Raw genomic sequence first — 19,274 nt, 5'->3', positions numbered from 1 at the left:
GATACTTTTGTGTCACAGCACAGAAAGAGCTGTGTTTTCCCTTTGTTCCTGCAGAGGAATAACACCACTTCCATCCACAGTGGGAGATGCATATTGCAAGGGTCTCCAAATGTACCACAACAAACAGAGCAGGAAGTGGGTGAGTACCTAACCTAAAAGACAGAAACACTTATTATGTAAACCCTATTTGCTTAGTAATTCCAAAGCTGCCTCATTATATCAAAAACAAACACACAATTTCAAGGATTTATTGCAAGAGCCAATACAAAACAATAAAAAGCCCCACTGCAAGTACTCAGTCTTCCTCAGCTGTCCAGCTCTGCTAGTCCACAGACCAGCTAAGTTTTCTTGGCCTCTTCATTCCCGTCCAGTTCCATCATCCATCCAGTGATGTTGCTTTTCTTGCTTTTCCTGAATTTGCAGTACCAGCAGAAGACAGCAAGGGCCAGCAGAAGGATCAGAACCAGTGGTAAGTATAAGATGAAGTTCAGCAGTGGTGGGGATGAGCAGATCCTAGACAAAACAGTTGACTCTGAAAGAAAAAAGAAAGAAAAAGTGAGGCCCCAAGCTGGTTTGAGTTTCTCACTCCTAAGTGCTATTTTCTTAACACTTTTCCTTCAATCTTCAACAGCTACCAATTTTTAAGAATTCATACAGGCTACCTGGGGAGAAGGGAGAGAGAAACCAGGTAATTTACCTCAATTTCTTGTCTGGGGAGGTCAGATAAGGCCCTGGCTTGTTCATCTGAAACATCCCAACAGAAACAGCCCAGTTCTTCTCACCCATTCCAGACTGGGCTCAGTGAGGAAAAGCAACACACCCTGCCTGACACCACTGACAGTGGGATGAGGCAGAAATCTGTCAGAGGCTGCACCCCTGAGCAAGATGGGATAAGAGGAAAAGGTGCCTGTCCCCCCCCAGACATCTGCCCCCCCTTGTTATGCTGATCTGCTATTGTATTTCATCCCCAGAGAGCTGCAGGCAGCTGTGAGCACCATCCTCATCCCTGGCAGCTCCTGCAGAACAGCTCGCCAGCTGAGGTGGAGGCTGCTGGGTACTTCAAAGATACCTGCATCACTGGAGGAACACACATGCACACACATGGCCACCCAAAAAAAAAAAAATTAAAAAGAAAGGGAGAAAGAAAAAACACCCAGCTAAGACTTTGCCTTTTGTGAAAACCACTTGGCGAAAACACTTATTCAAAAATTAGAGGAGAATTTACTACCAGTTACTGAGCAATTTTAGCAATGGTTTTTCCACCAGTAATGGGTAACAAGAGCTAGAGGGAGCTGATGAAGGAGAAATCCTGCGTGCTAGAGAGCTGCGATGGGTAACAGCAGCAACAGAGCAGCAGGGGGGATGAAGTGCTGTCAGTCCCTCTCTGTGCAATTAAATCCAGATTAGCTCTGCTGTAGGTGCAAAGCCATGAGAGCAGGCCTGTGCCTGGCTGTGGGAGCAGCAGGCAGAGGGGAGGGCTCTGCAGGGTCTCTCTTTCCATGCTGCTCAGCTCTGGGAATTGCTGCAGAAGCCAGAACTCGTGCAGGCACCCAGGCTGGCTTCAGGCACGGCCTGAGCTGAAGGCGAGCACAAGTGCCAGATCCTCTCAGCTGGGTGCATCATGATTGATCTCACAGTTTATATTTTTTCCTCCACATGGGTCATCTGAGCCTCCTATTTTCTCAAAGCAGCAACAACTCCTGCCTATTACCCTCCTAAAAATGCTTCGTGCACCTGACTGAAACCTTTGCTTTTATTTACTTAAACTTCTGCATGCAGAATCCAGTGATTCTGGATTCCTACCAGAATAGAATCCTATTTTGTGATATACATCTTATATTAAAACTATACTACAAGAATAGAAGAAAGGATTTCTTTAGAAGGCTAGCTTAGAATAGAAAATTATAACAAAGGCTTGTGAATGACCCAGACAGTCTGGACAGCTGGACTGTGATTGGCCATTAATTAGAAACAACCACATGAGACCAATCACAGATGCACCTGCTGCATTCCACAGCAGCAGATAATCAATGTTTGCATTTTGTTCCTGAGACCTCAGCTTCTCAGGAGGAAGAATCCTAAGGAAAGGCTTTTTCATAAAACATGTCTGTGGCACTACCTTTGCACCCAGCAGGCGACTCCACTCACCCCAAAGTGAAGTTTAGAGAGACCTCAGCCTAGCCAGACTTGCCAGAGAAGTCACACCAAGAATTCTCCCCCCAAACCACTGAGGTCCTGGCCCCAGCATGGCTCTGTGGAGAGGAGGTGACCAGCCCCTGGCACCCAGCAGTGTTACCTGGCGGGACGGTGATGAGCTGGGTGTGCCCTGAGCGTGCCAAGGCCTGCACAGCCCAGTCCTTGCCCTCGCCCTGCTGCTGCCATTGCTGCAGCTGGCAGTAATACACCCCAGCATCTCCGCTCTCCACGCTGCTCAGCGTCAGGCTGAAGTCGCGGGCGGAGGGGCGGCGCAGGAACAGCCTGGCTGCCAGGCGCCCCTCGGGGTACTGCACGGTGCCATCGCGCCGCAGGGACAGCAGGGCACCGTCGCGGCCGCCGCCCCGCACCCGGAACCAGGTGGCTGAGAGCTGAGAGCGGGGCAGGGGGGCTCCCTGCAGCCGGCAGGGCAGCGTGGCCTCCTCGCCCTCCCGCGCGGAGATGCTGCCGTTGGTTTTCTCCATCTGCAGCTCGCGCTCTGTGCGGGGAGAGTGAGAGCAGAAAGAGATGTTGTGGTGTTGTACAGCTGTAAAAACACTTCTGCCCGCACCCACAGGCTGACAGGAACCTTCTGGAGCAAAGTGTGAGGGATTGGAATGGCCTCCCACAGGCCCCTTGCTGCTGTGACTCATTCTCCCTGGGTTGTTGTGTCCCCACCTTGCCCATCATCTCTGCCCCCTGTGCAGTAATGCTTCCTAACCCCTCCAAATAAGTGATAAAGGCATCTTTTGGACCAAAAGCTGTTTAGGAAGCTGGAATTCTCTGATGCACTTTATTTAGAGCTGGAGTGAGGCTGAGAGAGGGAAGAACTGAGTCAGGGAGACCCACCATGCACCCCAGAGGTGCAGTCATTAAGGTGAGAGCAGCTGAACCTCCAGTTCCTTAGCAGCAATGTGCTTGCTGCAGGTTAAGGAAAACCACGCGTTTTCCTTCAGGATGCTCAGCAGCACCAGGTAAAGGCAGCTTCTCTATTCACAGCGTTGCACAACCACCCAAGTGCACCAGGTGTTGGAGGGAAAAGAAAAAGGCCAAAATTCACTTTGTTGTGAAGCATTCCACTACATCTGCCAGTAGCAAAAATAGCAGCTTGGTTGGCTTGGGAGGATGTGGTAAATCTTCCTAATTCCCTATTTCCCTTTGAGAGGCACTGACAACTCCTGCATCCCTAAGCCTCTGATCCAACACAGGAGCTGCTGCTTTTCCTAAGCCCTGCCAGCTTAGGAGAGGCCTGGCAGGGGCCTGTGATGAGTTGATCCAACCTTCTCCAGCAGCACCTACACAAGGGATAACACCTGCTCACCTGAGAGTTTGAGCTTCAGCGTGGTCCTTCCCGATGTTCCCTCTCCCAGCTTGTACCAGCCATCCACCAGCCAGAGCCATTCCTCCACCACACAGTAGTAGCTGCCCTGGTCCCCCAGGTCTGCAGACAGGATCTGCAGCTGGAATAGGCTGCTGGACACCCTCTGGCTCAGGAAGCGGGACTGTTGTGCAGGAGAGCTGAATTCAGACCCGTACTCCAGTATGCTGCTGTGGTTGGCCCTGAGGATTTGCAGGGGTTTTGTGTCTGCCAGAGGAGGCAGGAGGTACCAGGTAACAGCAAACTGTGAATTTTCCTGGGCAAACACAATCCTGCACTGAATGGCTGCATTACCACTGGCAATTTCCACAGAGCTGTCTTTCATATCAACCTGAAGCTTGCTCTCTAAAATGGAGAAACAAAACAGTCATGCCAGATGCAGCTGCCAGTACAGGGATACTGACAAGGAGGGGAATAAAGCTGAGAGAAACACACTGGAAGAGGAGTAAGGAAGAGGGTACACAGAGGAAAAAGGCTCATTAGGGGATGCTGGAGCAGAGGGAGGAGGGAAAGAGCAAATCCACACAGCCTTGTTCAAACAATAGCAGGGAATCACAGCTGGGTGTTAGTGGGCAGGACAGTAGCAGAGGAGGTGCCTTGGAGACCACGGAGCAGGAACGGGGGATGGAGGCAGCCATTGTGCTGGAGCTGGGAGGCAAAGCCTCTGTCTGAAGCAAATGTGTCTGTCTACCACTGCTCCCATCAGCAGGCTAACACATACGTGACAAAGGCAGCCCACAGCTTTGGAGACTGTGAACAAGTGTCTTTTATCATAGAGAGACTACAGAGCCTCTGTGGGTTTCACTAACAGTTGCCATCTCAGGTGTTTGCTGTGGTTATTAATCCAAAACCACACACCAAAGTCCTCCACACCCTCTGTGATCACACCCAGAGATTGTTCGGTGCTGTGCAGCTGAGGAGAGCAGAGGGAGGGTGCTGCCTGCAGCTCTGCCCTGGGCACAGGGAAATCCTGATGTGTCTGTGCTGCTCCTGCTCCAAGGGAACCTCTTCCCACAGCACATCACCTGTTGCTGGAACCTCTCCTCCAGCAGGGAAAAGGCTGCAAATCCATATCTTTAAAGGTCCTCCAGCCACCTGTATTTCCCCTCCACCCTCCCCTCCATGCTCAGCAGTCAGGGGAAGGAACACACACAGGTATTACCCTCAGGTAGGGAGAAATTCCTCAGCAGGAGACACCATCAGGGTTTTAAGGGACTGTAGGCTGAGTTTCCATTCTTAGCCCTTTCCTTGCATATGAGCTGAGCAGCAGGACACCCTCTGCCACAGAAGCTGGGGACAACTGAGCTCCCTCAAGGCTCAGCCCCTGGGTGCTGGTTTGGGGACAGGCAGCAGAGTTCACATTGAGATGGTCCCTCAGAATGTCTCAGACCTCTGCCCTTGGCCACAGGCTCAGCAGGGCACTCTCCCTCCCAGTCCCAAGGGATGTGGTGGCAGCAGGTTGTGGAGAGGGCTTTGGGACAAGAGGGAGCTGTGGTTTCTTCCAGAGGGGCTGAGGAGTAAGGAGGCACTGCAGGAAAAAGCTTTCACATTTCCCCTTCCTTCAAGGATTCCTTCTCAAAACTCAAGCAATCCACTTCAGAGCCCTTCACTGCCTCTCTTGAGACTGGTCAAAGCAAAATATCCCAACTGATACCTCTTTACATCCCTGTAGAGCCTCTGCCTCTGTGAAATCTGCCAACAAAACCTCCCTGCTTATCCTTTTCTCTTTGCACCCCATTATTCTTCCTTTCTCTCCAGACAAACACATTTTCACCAAAAGTTTGCTCCACAGAGGCACTTGCACAAGTCCCAGTGTCTGCTTATTGTCTCAACTCAGTGATGAGGATTTCCACAGCAACACTCACTGGGATGAGGGGGAGGTGGGTGTTCCCAAGGGATCACAGTGCTGTCCTGCATTTCACAGCGTGCATTTGCTGCTCTGAAGAAACAGGTATGGGCAAAAAGCAGAAGAGAGGGGACAGCAGTCACCCTAATTAAGACATTGTGCAAGCTCATCAGATCCACCATGAAAACCACACAGACTTGAGCACACCTGGGAACTAGATGCAAGCTGATGTTTTAAACTCCAGTATTTAAAAGCACACTCGTCCCAGAGCTGGCCCTGTGGAAGCTCAAATGTTCAGAGGGGGACACTGGAGATACTCAGAAGCCATCTGGAGATGGTTCTGGGCAGCCTGCTCTAGGTGGCCCTGCTTGCACAGGGAGTTGGACCAGGTCACCTCCAGAGGTCCCTGCCAATCTCCAGCATCCTGGGTTTCTGTGACAGGTGAACTGAGCACACTGGAAAAAATAAGACACCTAATTCTGAACTTCGTCTGCTCAGCACCAAGGATACCCCTCAGCAAGTCAATGAAGTGCCAGGGGATGAGGGGGCAGGCAGGGCAGGGTCTTGCTGCTAGTATGACCTGGCCTGATACCCACTGGGGCAGAGAATGCTCCAGAGAAGAAAAAGCTGCTAGATCTCAGAGAGGAGGCACACACTGAGTGCTTGATTTTGATGAGGAAAATTGCTGTTACACTCTCAGAGATCACCTCAAGACGAAGCAGAGCACTTGCTGCAAAGTCCTTTTGTTTTAACTCCAGGTCTCCTCTCTCTGTGCTGCTAAAGATCATTTACCAAAAGGGCAGAGGAGCTGCCTGCCTCTTCCTTTCTCACATAAATCCATGGTGCTGTTCCCCCTTTCATTTTCAATTTAATTAACCAAGCTGAGCACCTCACTGCCTGTTTCCCTGTGAACCTTGCCTGCTGACTCTTGGCTTGAGCAGTGGAGCAGGCAGAGGGACACAGCTCATGTGGGCTGCTGGCCTGGGGGACACAAAATGAAAATGCCCACTCCAGAGTGGGGGAAGCAGCTGCACTGAGAGGCTCATGGAGCACTAATTATGAGATCCAACCTTAGATATTGGAAATGGAAAAGATCTGTCCTCCTTCCCTGTCTGCTACAATCCTTCATGGATGTCCCTCCCATCTGAAGATGGTCCATAGATTACAGCAACATGTAAACTCCCAAAGCACCAACTGACATCAAGTAGTAAACAAAGTGCTGAAGCAAAAAGTCAAGAACTCCAGTATCTCTGCAGGCTCCAGCTATGAGGTTTTATATGAGGAGAAGCAGGCTGGTGATTTTCATGATTTGCAGCTTCAGTTTCTGCAGCTTCCCCTCAACCCTATTGCTGCCTGAGCCAGCTTCCTCCCTAGACCTCCCTACCTTCCCAAATATCCTCCACTGGCTCGGGCTGCCTTTCAAGAGAGGTGGCATTAGAACCAACAGGAAACTCCCACTGCACATCACCCTCTCCCAGTTCCCACCATCTTTTATGGAGTCACAGTCTCCAGCAGCAGCTGCAACACATTTGGAGCCAAATGTTGTGGTCTCATGCTGCTGCCATCTCCTCTGTGTAGATGCTCTGCAATTACACCCGCTCATCTTAATGCCATTTACAGTAGAGATGGGTGCTCAGAGATGCTGATTATTGTCACCCCTTTGCCTCAGTGCCACCCTGCCCCAGCTGGCTGTAGCTGCAGAGCATCCCAGCTCCACAGGGGTGAGAAATCAGTAACAGTGGAAGAGGAGAGAGCTCCAGAGAAAAGAGCCAGACAGGGTAGAAAATGTATTAGCTACAGCAAACCCATCAGTTAAAATACATGAAAAATGCATAATTTCAGTTCACTAGGTTGTGATTCTGAAAATCCAAGGATTTTAGAGGAAGGAACACTTACTGCAAGGGGAAAAAAAAAAAAAAAAAAAAGCAAGAACTCTCCTTTGCTGGCAGAACAGATATGAGGGCAAAAATCCAAACCAGCCCATGTTCTCACGCCTGCCTGCAGAGCTCAGAGGCTTTGGCCAGGACAAACCCCGCAGCCCCAGCTGTGAGCAGGGCACGCTGGCACCGTGGTGCTGCTGGGGTGGCAGGAATCAGGCTGGCTTGGGGGCTGGGGTCTGTCTGCTCGCAGCATCTCTCTTCCATAAGAGGATGAGGCTCCCAGCGGGATGCTGGCAGGAGGGATGGCAGCGCAGCCCCTGCCTGCAGGGCTGGCCATAAAAGGGAAGCCTGGGCAGGGCCCTGGCTGTGCAGCCCAGCTGTGCCTGGCAGGAGATGCCTCCCCACGGAGTCCCTGGCTCCCTGAGGCTCAGTGCTGGCTCCCAGCCCAGCAGGGAGGCCTGGTGCTTTCTCAGCATACCTTCAATATATCCTGATCAGGGAACGCAGGCATATCCCAGCATCAGCTTCAGGGGCTGGTTTCTCTCCACTGCCTCCCAGAAGCCCACATCATGGGGTGTACCTTGCACCCCAAACATTCAGCTGGGCTTCTTGGAGGGGCACTGCTTCTTTCCAGAAAACGGGCTTAAAATCCTAGTGGCAAGGCTGATCCCTATATGCTTGGTGTAATCTGCCAACAAATAGATACTGCTTACCAGCAATAATTTCCCAGCACCAAATTTGCCTCCAAGGTTTTGTCAGGTGCTGAGGAAGCACCAGAACAGGCAGCACCATCTCCTGCAGCCCTGGGGACACTCCAGACATCAGCAGCCCTGGTTGCCCCTGGTGACATTTGATGGATTTAAAGTTGCAGGAGAGACCTCTGCTGAAGGTTCCTCTTACCTGGCAGCACCACTCTTATTCCCACGGCATTGGAGCTGGTGCTGGCTGCTGGCTGTCCCAGGGGCAGGACGTTCCTCCTCCAGACCTCCACCTCACACTGGTACACCCCCTCATTGGCAGGCAAGGCGCTGTGGACGTGCAGCCTGAAGGAGCTGTCAGTCTTGGCCAGCTGGGCTTTCCCCTGGAAGCGTGGCTGTGCTGCCCCCCAGAGCACAGTGCCATTGGGAGGGACCTGGACCAGCTCCTGTAAGGGACCCGCGGGCGGGCTGGGCTGGAAACGCCACCGCACGGACACCGGCACCTCCTCCAGGGCGTAGCTGGCAAACACCTGGCAGAAGAGCTCAAAACTCTGCCCGTAAGTGACCGTGGCCATTCGGCTTCTCAGCGTGGCCTGCAGACCCAAACCTGCCCGAGAGGAGAGAGCCCTTGGCATGGGGACACAAATCCTACCCTTGGCATGGGGACACAAGTCCCGCTCTGTGCCACCCCACCGCCACCCTTCCCTTCCCAAGAAGGAAGGCCACGGTCACTGCACACCACGGAGATGAGCAGATCTTGCACTCAGAGGAGAGGGCAGGAAAAGCAATCAGAGGCCAGCACCAGGGGTGTATCTCTGATCAATTCCACCAGACAACTCAGCAAGTAGCTTTGTGGAACTTAATTACTGCAAGTAATTATGCTGCTAGAACAGAAATTTTGTATTCCAGCTTAAGGAGACAGGCCTGCTGAGCAAGATACTGCCCCTCAGATCCCCGAGCATTTTAGCTGTTGTCTCCCACTGGTCTCTCCCAAAACACACCGTGGAGGACTCTGGCATCGTGGTAGAAATGGAGAAAACTGAAGCACTGCAGGGCCAAGTGATCAGCCCTGAGTCACCCTGCAGCAGCAGCAGCAGAGCTCAGAGCACAGCAGGCCTACATACCACTGATGTGTCCACCTGTCAGAACCCAGGAAATTCCTCTGGCTGCCCTGGAGGACTCGAGCCCCTGCCCAAGGGGCTCAGAGACCTTGGCACAGAGCCCAAGACCCCTGTGCCTTTGATCTTGACCCATGCAAAAACAATTACCAACCTTTATATGAAGAATTACAAGTCCAGAGAGTTTAAGTAGAATAATAGTTAGTTTATCATGGGGTGAAAAATAGATTTTTGAGGTTTTTAGAAAGGGGACTCGGGGTCCCAAGATGGAGGAATTTGGGTGCACCCTGGGCTCCTTCCTTCTTCTTCCTAGCCTCCATGATCTGGGTGATGGCGGCACTTTTGGATTGGTTTAAGATACCTGTCTAACATAGGTGATAGGTATTGGGAAGTTATTGTAAATAATGTACACGTAGCTTTTAGTATAAAAGAATATAGAATAAGCAGTCGAGGGGAGTTGTAGTGGAACCATATTGTTAGTCCTGAGGTGTTAGGAGAGCAGCAGCTGCTCCTAGGATGGGTCAGGGGCTGGTGTCTACTCTGTGATAAGATGTGCTTGGTGTGCCCTTGAGAGTTAGATATTTTCTTGTAGGTAGAGCTCAGTAGGAGCATGAAGACATAGACTTGGATTATCACTACTGCTACCTCTAGGATAGTTAGGAAGAAGAGAACTAGTAGAGTTAGAAGTGAAACTGCTGGTATTGTGGAGAACAGGGCTGTTGTGGCTGCAGAGATGAGTTGGATGAGAAGGTGAATTGGATGAGAACACCATCCAACTGTGAGGGCAGCCAGTGTGCTTCAACCCAACCTGCCAGACAGACCTCAGTGGGTTGGAGAATGAACGTTAGAGATAAGAAATAATAAACAACCTTGAGAATGAGAATAGAAGAATCCTGACTCCTCATTCAACTGCTGGGCTGGGAAAAAGAGAGCCACACACTTCTCAAACCCAGAAATGGCCAAACTCACCCATGGAGGTGACCGTCACCGCTGCCTCTCCCTTGCCTGTCCAGTTCCGGCCTCGGGCCCACTGTGTGGCTTCACACCGGTACTGCCCGCCATCATCCTCGTCCAGTGTGCTGGGGATCACCAGGGTGAAGGTGCCAGAGCTCTCCTTCTGCAGCCTGAGGCTGCCCCGAGCCCCCCCGTCCCGGTAGGCGCTGCCCAGGCTCAGGGTGCCGTCCCGCTCCATGGCAGCCAGCAGCTCCCTGTGCCCCGGCTGCTGCGGGGACAGGTGCCACCAGCGCAGGGACACGGGGCCGCTGGCTCCCTGCACCTCGCAGTGCAGCGTGAGGGGGTCTCCTGCTGTCACCCGTGGGGTGCTGGTGGACACAGACAGGCGCAGGTGGCTCTCTGCAAAGGACAGTGACCGTGTTGGGATGCTGCGCTCCTTGGGAAATGCCAGAGATACTCTAGCGTTACATGGAAAGACCAGACAAAGCTTGATTTTGGAAAAGGAGTTGGGGTGTAGTAATTACATATCCTCTGAGCAGAGAGAGACAGGGTTCTCCCAGGAAAATCCTGGGAAGCTGTGTAGAAGCTGTGGGAAACTTAGAGGAAATAATTCAAGCAATTAATATCTCTCTTTCTGTAACTGTTGTTTATAGATATGGTTCTCCAGAATGTGCCATTCATAGTTCACCAACTCTGTGAGAGAAGATTCCTGAAGGCCAATCAGGTCTTGAATCCACCATTGTTTCTATAAGAACTGTAGATTTCTAATAATAAGGAATCATTTCATGCCTTGTGATGATGGAGTTTCTGTATCACCTTTAGCTGTCCCCAATACCCCTTCAGTGATATTGGGGAATTGCCTGAAATTTTCAACCAGCCTTTTCATATAAATTTGCAGAAAGCTTTGTGATTTCAGCTTTTTGGTTTTGGGGTTGGTTTGTTTGTTTGTTTGTTTTCTTCTTTTGTTTTGTTTTGCTTTTTTTTCTTTCTGTTTTATGTCTTTCTTGGGACACGGATACATAAAGAATGAGTTAAGAAACAGAGTCCCAGCAGGCAGCCCCTGCTACATCAGAATAACTATTATCTAGCTATGACAAGGAAACCAAGAGCCTCCTACACACTTTCCTTAGAGTGGTTTCTCACAAATCATCCATCCAAACCAGTGAGAGTACCCTGATGGAAAGGACAATGATCCCCCTCCCCAGATGTGCCTGTTCTCCTGGGTTTTCCTGTCATTTTCAGGAGTAGCAGCAGATGTTGCTCACAATTTTCAGTACCAAAGACACAGGAGGACCCAGACTCCTCAGAATTCTACCTATTTGCCCCAAAACTTACTGTGAAGAGACTGGACTAAAGATTTACACTTTGTTGACAGCTACTGTGTCTGTCATGCTAATATGGGCTAAAGCAAATGCTTTTCCCATTATCTATCAAAAACTATGGCATATTTGCACTCTTGCTGCCCTTGTCAAGATGAGGCCAGACCTGAAGCATTTCCCAGTCAAGGATCCTGCAGACTTCACCCAGCAGAGCAGCTGTGAGGATTTACTAACCTGCTGGCTTCACATCCACTTGGATGCCTGATGACACAACGGTCTGGATGCTCTGCAAGCCTCCAGGAGTCTTCATTTCTGACACAGAGCACTGGTAGGTGCCCTTGTCCTGCAGCCCCACCTCAGAGATGGTGAAAACATAAACTGTGTTGCTTGGCTTGACTGCTTGCAGCTGGCCCAGCCTGGCCCTCTCCTCGTATTCTTCCTCCCAGGTCAACACCCCGTGGGGATCAACCCTGGCCACTTCCATGCCATTGAGGAGCCAGAGCACCTTGAAGTTGCTGCTCTTTGGGGCTTCCAGCAAACAGCTGAGCTGCAAGGTGTCCCCTTCAGAAAGGGAGCGTTCAGTGGCAGTGAGGTCCACGGAGAGCTCTGTGCCTGTGGGCAGCCAAAAACAAGGAGGGTGGTGGGTGGCCCTGCCCGTGCTGCCCTCCTGCCTGGCAGCACCAGTGGCCGTGCAGAGGGCAGCAGGAGGGAATTCTCTGTTAAAATGTGGGGGTTTTTCATAAGAAAAGTGGTCAGGATGGAAAGCTTGACCCTGGGGAGAGGGTTGCCAGCTGTGGGCACTAAGCAGCAGTTGCAGGTGGAGGAAGAGCCAGAGCCCTGGGGAGCTGAGCTCCCCCCGTAAGAGCAGATAAACCCAACAGAGCACTCACTGGGACAGCCTTTGGCCACAGCCTCCCCCTGCTCAGCTCAGGCATTGGAACTGGGCCCTGCCCTAACTCAGAGGCATCAGCTTTTGCAGGTGCTGCTCTGTCTCACCTCCTGGAGCTGTTTTACCTCATGGAACACCTATCCTGTAAGCCAAGAAGGGGCACAAAGGGCTTTTATCACAGTGGTGGTTTTAACTATGTGCTTGTGGTAGAAAAAGGTGCATGAAGGGGCTTGTCTGAATCTACTGTGGCTCTTCCTGCATGCTGAAACCCCCAGTGGCTGCTGTGGGCAAGAGGTGCTGTCCAAGCTGGAGAGGATTTGGGTTAAGTTCCTACAGAAAGCAGAAATGCCAAGACATCAGGCAGGAAGGAAGAAAGAGAAGGTGGATCCTGCTCCCCACACCACTTAGCAGGAGGTGCTGAGCAAAGAAGGCAGTGACAGGGGGAACTTAAAGCCATCTTCCCCTTGGCAGACCCTCTGGGGCAGTCAGTCAGCTGTGTCTGAGGTAGGGACCCCATCTCTGGGTGCTATGACAGCATTCACCTTCCTCACTGGGCATTCAAGGCCCCTGGTTCCTGGCATCAGCCTGGCTGCACAGTGGCTGCAAGCAGGAGACCCACTGTGTACTGTGTACCCCAAAACCCTGAGCCATGAGCCCACAAAGCACTGGGATGGCCAAAAACCTGGAGGAAGGACAGAGCCCCCATTCCCTGGCTCACACCACTGTGTCCCTGGGTCACTGTGGTGCCCCCTGAGTCTCAAAACAAGGGAAGGGTTACGTGCTCTAGTTTGGAAGGAAAACAGAGCAGCTCGCAGACCACAACTGGAAGGGCTCAAATAATTTACCTAAAGCACAGCACCATGTGAATTCAAACACTGTTTCATAAACAGTTTGGGAACAGGAATCCCAGCTGCTGCAGATATGTTTGGCATTCCTAAATATTTGCTGCAGAGTTTATAGAAGCCCCTGGAGCAGCTAGCCATGGTCACAGTGGCTGATGACTCTTGGAGTGATGGGGTGCTCAGCCCTGGGGTCCCCCTCTGGGTGCTGGAGGAAAAAACCAGCCCTGCAAATTTGATGGAGGGCTTGCACACCCACTGCTGTCCCACCATGGCAATACCAGGAGCACCAACGCTGCCACCACAATGTCCTCTCACCACCATCACCTCCCTTCTACCTTTAACACCACAGGACAAATACCAAACTCTGACAGGGTTTCTAAACAATCCCATGGCACTGATGCCTGAATCCTCACACTGCCAGTCATGCCAAGCCCTCGTCAACAACAGGATGCACAGGAGTGCACTGACTGCCATTGCAGGCTGGGAAAGCCTTTGCAGCAAACAGTGCACAGTGAGGGGAATAAAGCTTAGTCACTCAGACAGGTTTCAGGAAACAAAGTGACCAGAGAGCACAGTTCCCTCCCCCTCCTCCTGGCACCTTGCTCCCCTGAGCCACGTTCGGAGTGCTGAGTTCTCACCCGTCTGTGTCTCTGGTTTCCTGCTCTGACTCACCGCCCTCCCACGGGACACCAGTTCCCCTCGCTGCCCCAGCTCTGCTCTGAGGCCTCCTCCACCCGCCCTGAGCAGCGGGGACAGGGTACATCACCCCCACAGGCAGGGCTTCAGCGGGAGACTGATCCATTTTACTGCACCCTGTGTTAAAGGACACCCACTAGCCACAGCCTTGGCAGCTTGGAGCTAAAGCTGACTGGTGAGAGAGAGAGAGAGATTCTCCCTTCCCCTGGGCACAGCTACTCACACACATCTGTGGGAAGGGCAGGGTGAGGAGCACAGCCAGAGAGGCTGTGGCAGGAGGGATGGCGGACAGGGGGCTCAGAGGAAAGGCCTGACAAACAGCAGCCCCAGTTGCTCTGGAAACAAGCTGGCGGCAGCAGGGACAGGGAAACCACCCCCAACAAGAGCTGTGCAGTACACACATCCCATCCCTGGGTCCCTGTGCTGAGGCACAGTGACAAGCAGCTGACTTCAAGGCCACAAGAGCCTTGAGGCAGTGTAATAACCCTGTTTCCACACTCTGGAGTTAGCACTGCCAAGGATCCATCCAGGCCGCTGTGGGCACACGCTGTGCCCTCTGCTAACACCTCACACAGGTCTGTGAGGCTGTGGCCTTGCTGCTGGCGTCGGGGATTCGTCTGCACGAGCGGCCAAAGCACCATCAGCTCCTGAGCCAGGGCTGCCATGGCCCTGAGCCCAGCCCAGCTCAGCCCAGCCCCTCAGTGCCCAGCCAGACCCACAGTGTGTCCCTGGGCTGTGGCACAGCCAGGTGCAGGGGCACTGAATTCTGCTGCTGTAGAGCCTGGAATGCACAGGGGGCTGGAGACAGCAAGGTGAGGTTGCAAAGGCCTTACCCCGGCTCAACACTGCCAGCCAAGTCCTCTGAGTTTGGTGGCGGGAGATGTCCTTCCATGTCTTGTCAGGATCCTCAATCCACTCGGCTGCCTCGCAGTACAGCTGCCCCTGCTCAGATGGCTTCACTCCCCTGATGACGAGCTTGTACGTGGTGTTCCCAACCTTGTTCAGCTGCACATCCCCCTCCAGGAACCTCTGCTCGTAAGAGGGCCCTGGCTTCAGGATGAAGTCCTTGGAGAGGGTGAGGATCTCCTTGGCAGGCTGCTCTCCTGCTCCCTGAAGAAGGTACCAGCCAACGGAGAGATGGGTGTGCTGGGCAGTGGCCTTGGACACCTCGCAGGTCAGCTCCACCACATCCCCTTCCATGTGACTGAGGGCCTGGGGTGCCATGGAAGCCGAGAGTGTGTCTGGAATCACTGAGCATGGGGAGAAACACAGAATTACAGAATATCCTGAGTTCAAAGGGACCCACAAGAATCACTGAGTCCAGCTCCTGTCCCTGCATAGGACAACTCCCAAGAATCTACAACCAGGGCCTAAGGGACCTGACAGTACAGGAGAAAAATCTTCTGTAGCTGGCTGACAAGGCTTCCATCAGCTTGGGTTGAGGTGTGAAGTGACTAAAACCTCAGCAAACAAGAAAAACAGTGAATCCCTTTACAGTATCCTCGCCAGTCAAACTATAGTCAGTATTAATTAGGCAATCCCAAGGAGATTAGAGCCCATCCCCTCACTATCTCAAATGGTGAGATCTATCACCAGTAGACTGGTGTAGCACCAAGATAAAGGATAAAACAGGGCTGAACACCAAGTGGAAGCACCGTGTGACCACGTAGACTCAGTAGGCTCACAGCTGGGCCTTTCCCTCTGTACCTCCACCCCACTGCCTTCCCTCTCCATGGTCTGCAGGAGCTGCTACCTCCCTCCATCTGTGGGTATCCCACTTGGGTCAATTCCCACACCCACAGAGCCTGGGAACTCCTCTGCCTTCGTAAGTGCTCAGCTGCAACACACTGTGTCTGTGTCAGGAGCTGAAGTCATGCCATGGGAGAGCAGAGGCTTCCTTTTCCTCCCCTTGCTCTGGCTGGGAGGAAATATCCACAGAATCACAGAATAATGAGGTTGGAAGAGACCTCTAAGATGGAGTCCAAACTCTGCCCTAACACCTCAACTAGACTACAGCACCAAGTGCTTTATTGCATTCCAGTACTTTATTATTCTTTCAGTGAAAAAATTTCTTCCTAGTATCCAATCTATACCTTCACTGACGTAGCTTTAGACTGTGTCCTCTTGTTCTGTCAGTTGCTGCCCAGTGGAAGAGACCAACTGTCCTGGATTGCCAGGACCCCTGCCAGGGGGCTCAGAGAGCCTGGCACAGAACTCAAGACACCAGTGACTTGGATTATGACCCATGGAAAAAGTTACCAACCTTATATGAAGATCTGCAAGCCACAAAAGTATAAGTAGAATAATAACTAGTTTGTCACAGGGTGGAAAATAGATTTTTTGGGGTTTTTAGAATGGGAGAAGAGGAGGCTTAGAGGTTCAGGGGGGCAAGATGGAGGAATCTGGGCATGTCCAGCCTTTCTCCTTCTTTTCCTTGGCCTCCATCTTGGCATTTTTGGATTGGTTTAGAGTAGAAGTTCACTGTCTAACATAGGTGATAGATATTGAAAAGTAATTGTAAATATTGTACATGTAGTTTTTAGTATAAAAAGATAACACCACCCTGGGGCAGGCAGAGTGCCTCTGTCTGTCCTGCTGAGCGGACCTCAGCAGGCCAGAAGAAAGAATTTTATAGATAAGAAACAATGAACAACCTTGAGACCAAGAACTGAAGAGTTCTGACTCCTTTGACCGCCTGGCTGGGCAAAGAGACTTCCTAACGTATCTTAGGGTCACTGTGAGCAGCTAAAGCCCAGAGAACTGACCCCCACCTGTCTAGGGGGAAGGAAGTTGTAGAAAGCAATAAGGTCACCTCTAAGCCTTCTCTTCTCCAGGCTAAACAGCCCCAGCTCCTTCAAACATTCCTCAAACCAGAGAACATGCAAGGTGATGGATATCTTGACACACCTACCTCAGCCCACTCACCATCCCTTTCCCCAGTGTCCCTCTGACAGATGAGATGTCCCTGTGGGGACAGCAGCGACCTGTCCCACTGGGAGCAGAGCTCCCACTCAGGACCCACCTGTGAGGTTGGTCTTGGCGCTGTAGCTGCCGAAGTACCTCTCGTCGGTGTTGGGCGTGTGGCACTCGTACTGGCCGGCGTCGCGCTCCTGCAGCTCGGTGATGTGCAGCAGCACGGCGTCCCCCTGCAGCCGCTCCACGAAGATGCCGCGGCCGCGCACGCGCTGCGTGTAGATGGCGTAGGGGAACGAGGGGTCCACGGTGCTGACGATCTGCACCTCCCGCTCGGGGGCCGAGGGCAGGTAGATGGACCACTGGAAGTTCTGCTCCGCCGGGCCCTGGTAGCCGCTCACCTTGCACCACAGCGTGATGTGGGAGCCCCTGACGCGGTAGAGAGGGCCCTCCTGGACTGTCACCAGCCGCTGGGCACTGGTCAGACCTGCCGGCACACACGGTGTTTGCAGGGGGCAGTTACAAGAACAAGCCCTGTGACAACAGAGCCCTGAACTTTCTTGTCTCCTGTCACACTGGGGGTCACACGACAGAGCCCAGAGCATTGTGGCCAGAGGGCTGCCGAGCCCGTTTGTGCCTGAAGAGCCTCTCTCAGGCAGCGTTGCAGGGGAAGCAGCAACCAGGCTGAGAGCACTGGAGGAAGCTTGTGGTGTGTTAAAATGAAGAGGGCCAAGCTCACAAAGCGTGGGGGACAGGGAGCAGGGGTGCAGAGCTGATCGCTGCCAGAGGAGGAGATAGCAACACAGAAGCTGATGGACACGGGACAGTGGGGGTCAGCAGCAGGCTGGATGCTGCAGAGATGCTCCATGGACAGAAATGGAGGAGGGCACAGGAGAGGGGGTCAGAAAGAACTCTCCTCTGAAGGCAGGGGGCACAAGGAAGCATCAAGAGCTCCCTCCGTTTCTGCTTGCAGAGGGTCTGGGGATTGCCACCCACAGACTCTCCCCTTCCATACAGCTCCCAGCAGTGACATACGCTCTGTCTGGAGCTCAGCATGCACACCAAGCAGAATGCCCACAGGACATGGTCCTGAGTTAAAAAACAACTGTGGTGGCTAGGGAAGAGATCCGGTGACAGGGCTGCCTAGGAAACCTCCAGAAATTCCCTCCCAATGGGAGAGGGAGCGAGGTAACACCCTCCACACTGCAATCAGCCACTCAACGGGGACGTGCATGTCCCCTCACTGAAACCTCACTGAAACCCTCTCAGGGCTTGGGCTCTCGTTTTGGAGTGAAAACACAGTGCAAAAGGAGCACATGCTGATGCACCTCTTCCCATGGCACCTGAGCCAGAGCAGCACTGGCTGAGCCCCCCATGCCCTGCTTTCCCCACAACACTCCAAGAAAGCTCCGGCCACTGGGCAGGGCACTCACCCAGGAGGAGGAGGAAGAGGAAGGCAGCTGCCAGGCACTGTGCCAGCCCCATGGGAGTCCTCTCTGCTTGGATCCTCTCCCAGAGGGGTGCTGGTGGGTTCTCATGGGCGATGGCCACGCCGCTGTTTAGAGAGAGGCTGGGAGGAAACTGTCTCTCAGTGGTGGTTTCCTCTGCTCAGAATGGCAGGGAGAAGTCACGGAGCGGGGTGCATCAGCAGAGCAACACCCCCTGGGAGGTGACAGCTTGCACCCTGTCCCCAGGCCACCTGGGCTAGTGTGACGATGCCCACAGCCCCTTCTGTCACTGTGTCCATGCCAGATGCCCGCCTGTGGGCACCACTGGTTGTGGCTTTGCTGTCCAACAGCAGCTCATGGGCTAAACCTCTGTCTCACTGCTTCCCCTTTACTGCATGGAGCAGCTTGCTCCCTGCTGACAGCGAGGAGGGGACAAGGGGCTGGGTTCCAGGGAGGGATGGAAGCAGATTTCTAGGGATGAAGGTTCCTCCAGCTATTGATTTCCCATGGCTGCAGCCAGCAGCATGATGCCTTGGGTACAGGCTAGGGTGTCACAGTGCTCCTTGAAGATGGCTGATCAAGCTGTCCCCACTCCAGTGCCCTCAGTGGGGCATCCCTCCCACAGCACCCCCACAGCCCATCCACTCCATGGTCAGGAGGAACATAGCAGCCAGTCCAGTCACTTGTTGGTTCTTGAAGGATCCCCACAGATCCAGGAATTGGCCAGGAACTATCCTGTATGCAGATCCCAAGGATGTGGGAGATCCTGGCCCAACACTTCTGGCAGCAGCAGTGGGACCATAGGGAGCTGCACTGGAGGGCTGAGGTCAGGAGGCTCCAGTGCAGTCCCAGGGGCTCTGGCACATCTCAGAGATAAGTGCTGTGGCTGCATCACCTGGGACATGCTGCTGGCTCCTGCTGGCAGGTGCCAGGGGTGTCCTGGGACATGGTGGGTCATCCAGGGCCACATCCTAGGCAGGGAAAACCCAATCTCTGAGTCATGTAGCCAAAACACTAGAGATGGGCTCAGAAGCACTGCTGAAATGATTTGTTTGGGGTTTTTGTTTGGTGGGGTTTTTTTTTGGTTTTGGGGATTTTTA

At 52.9% G+C, this 19,274-nt stretch overlaps 1 protein-coding gene across 1 annotated transcript; it reads right to left on the bottom strand.

The window, feature by feature from the left end:
- Positions 1-264: 264 nt before the first annotated feature.
- On the bottom strand, positions 265-18,247 carry CD101 (CD101 molecule). The gene is made up of 9 exons (XM_059466220.1): positions 18,160-18,247; positions 16,836-17,213; positions 14,647-15,063; positions 11,621-11,998; positions 10,083-10,466; positions 8,198-8,602; positions 3,515-3,916; positions 2,297-2,692; positions 265-532 (listed from the first exon to the last, which is right to left on the bottom strand). Exons 1-9 carry the CDS (start codon positions 18,209-18,211, stop codon positions 339-341), a joined length of 3,006 nt encoding a protein of 1,001 aa, XP_059322203.1. The 5' UTR covers positions 18,212-18,247; the 3' UTR covers positions 265-338.
- Between the last annotated feature and the right edge of the window lie 1,027 nt (positions 18,248-19,274).

This window comes from Ammospiza nelsoni, chromosome 2 (genome assembly GCF_027579445.1).
Source record: "Ammospiza nelsoni isolate bAmmNel1 chromosome 2, bAmmNel1.pri, whole genome shotgun sequence".
Taxonomy (NCBI): Eukaryota; Metazoa; Chordata; class Aves; order Passeriformes; family Passerellidae; genus Ammospiza; species Ammospiza nelsoni.
The sequence above is the reverse complement of the archived record's forward strand: the minus strand, read 5'-3'. Positions and strand labels throughout refer to the sequence as shown.

Excerpts from the sequence above, each read along its gene's own strand:
- CD101 (XM_059466220.1), bottom strand. The coding sequence starts at position 18,211 with ATGGGGCTGGCACAGTGCCTGGCAGCTGCCTTCCTCTTCCTCCTCCTC. Across the intron at positions 8,603-10,082 it reads GGTGACGGTCACCTCCATGG|GTTTGGGTCTGCAGGCCACG; the intron begins GTGAGTTTGGCC and ends CCTCTCGGGCAG. Across the intron at positions 3,917-8,197 it reads AATAAGAGTGGTGCTGCCAG|AGAGCAAGCTTCAGGTTGAT; the intron begins GTAAGAGGAACC and ends TCTCCATTTTAG.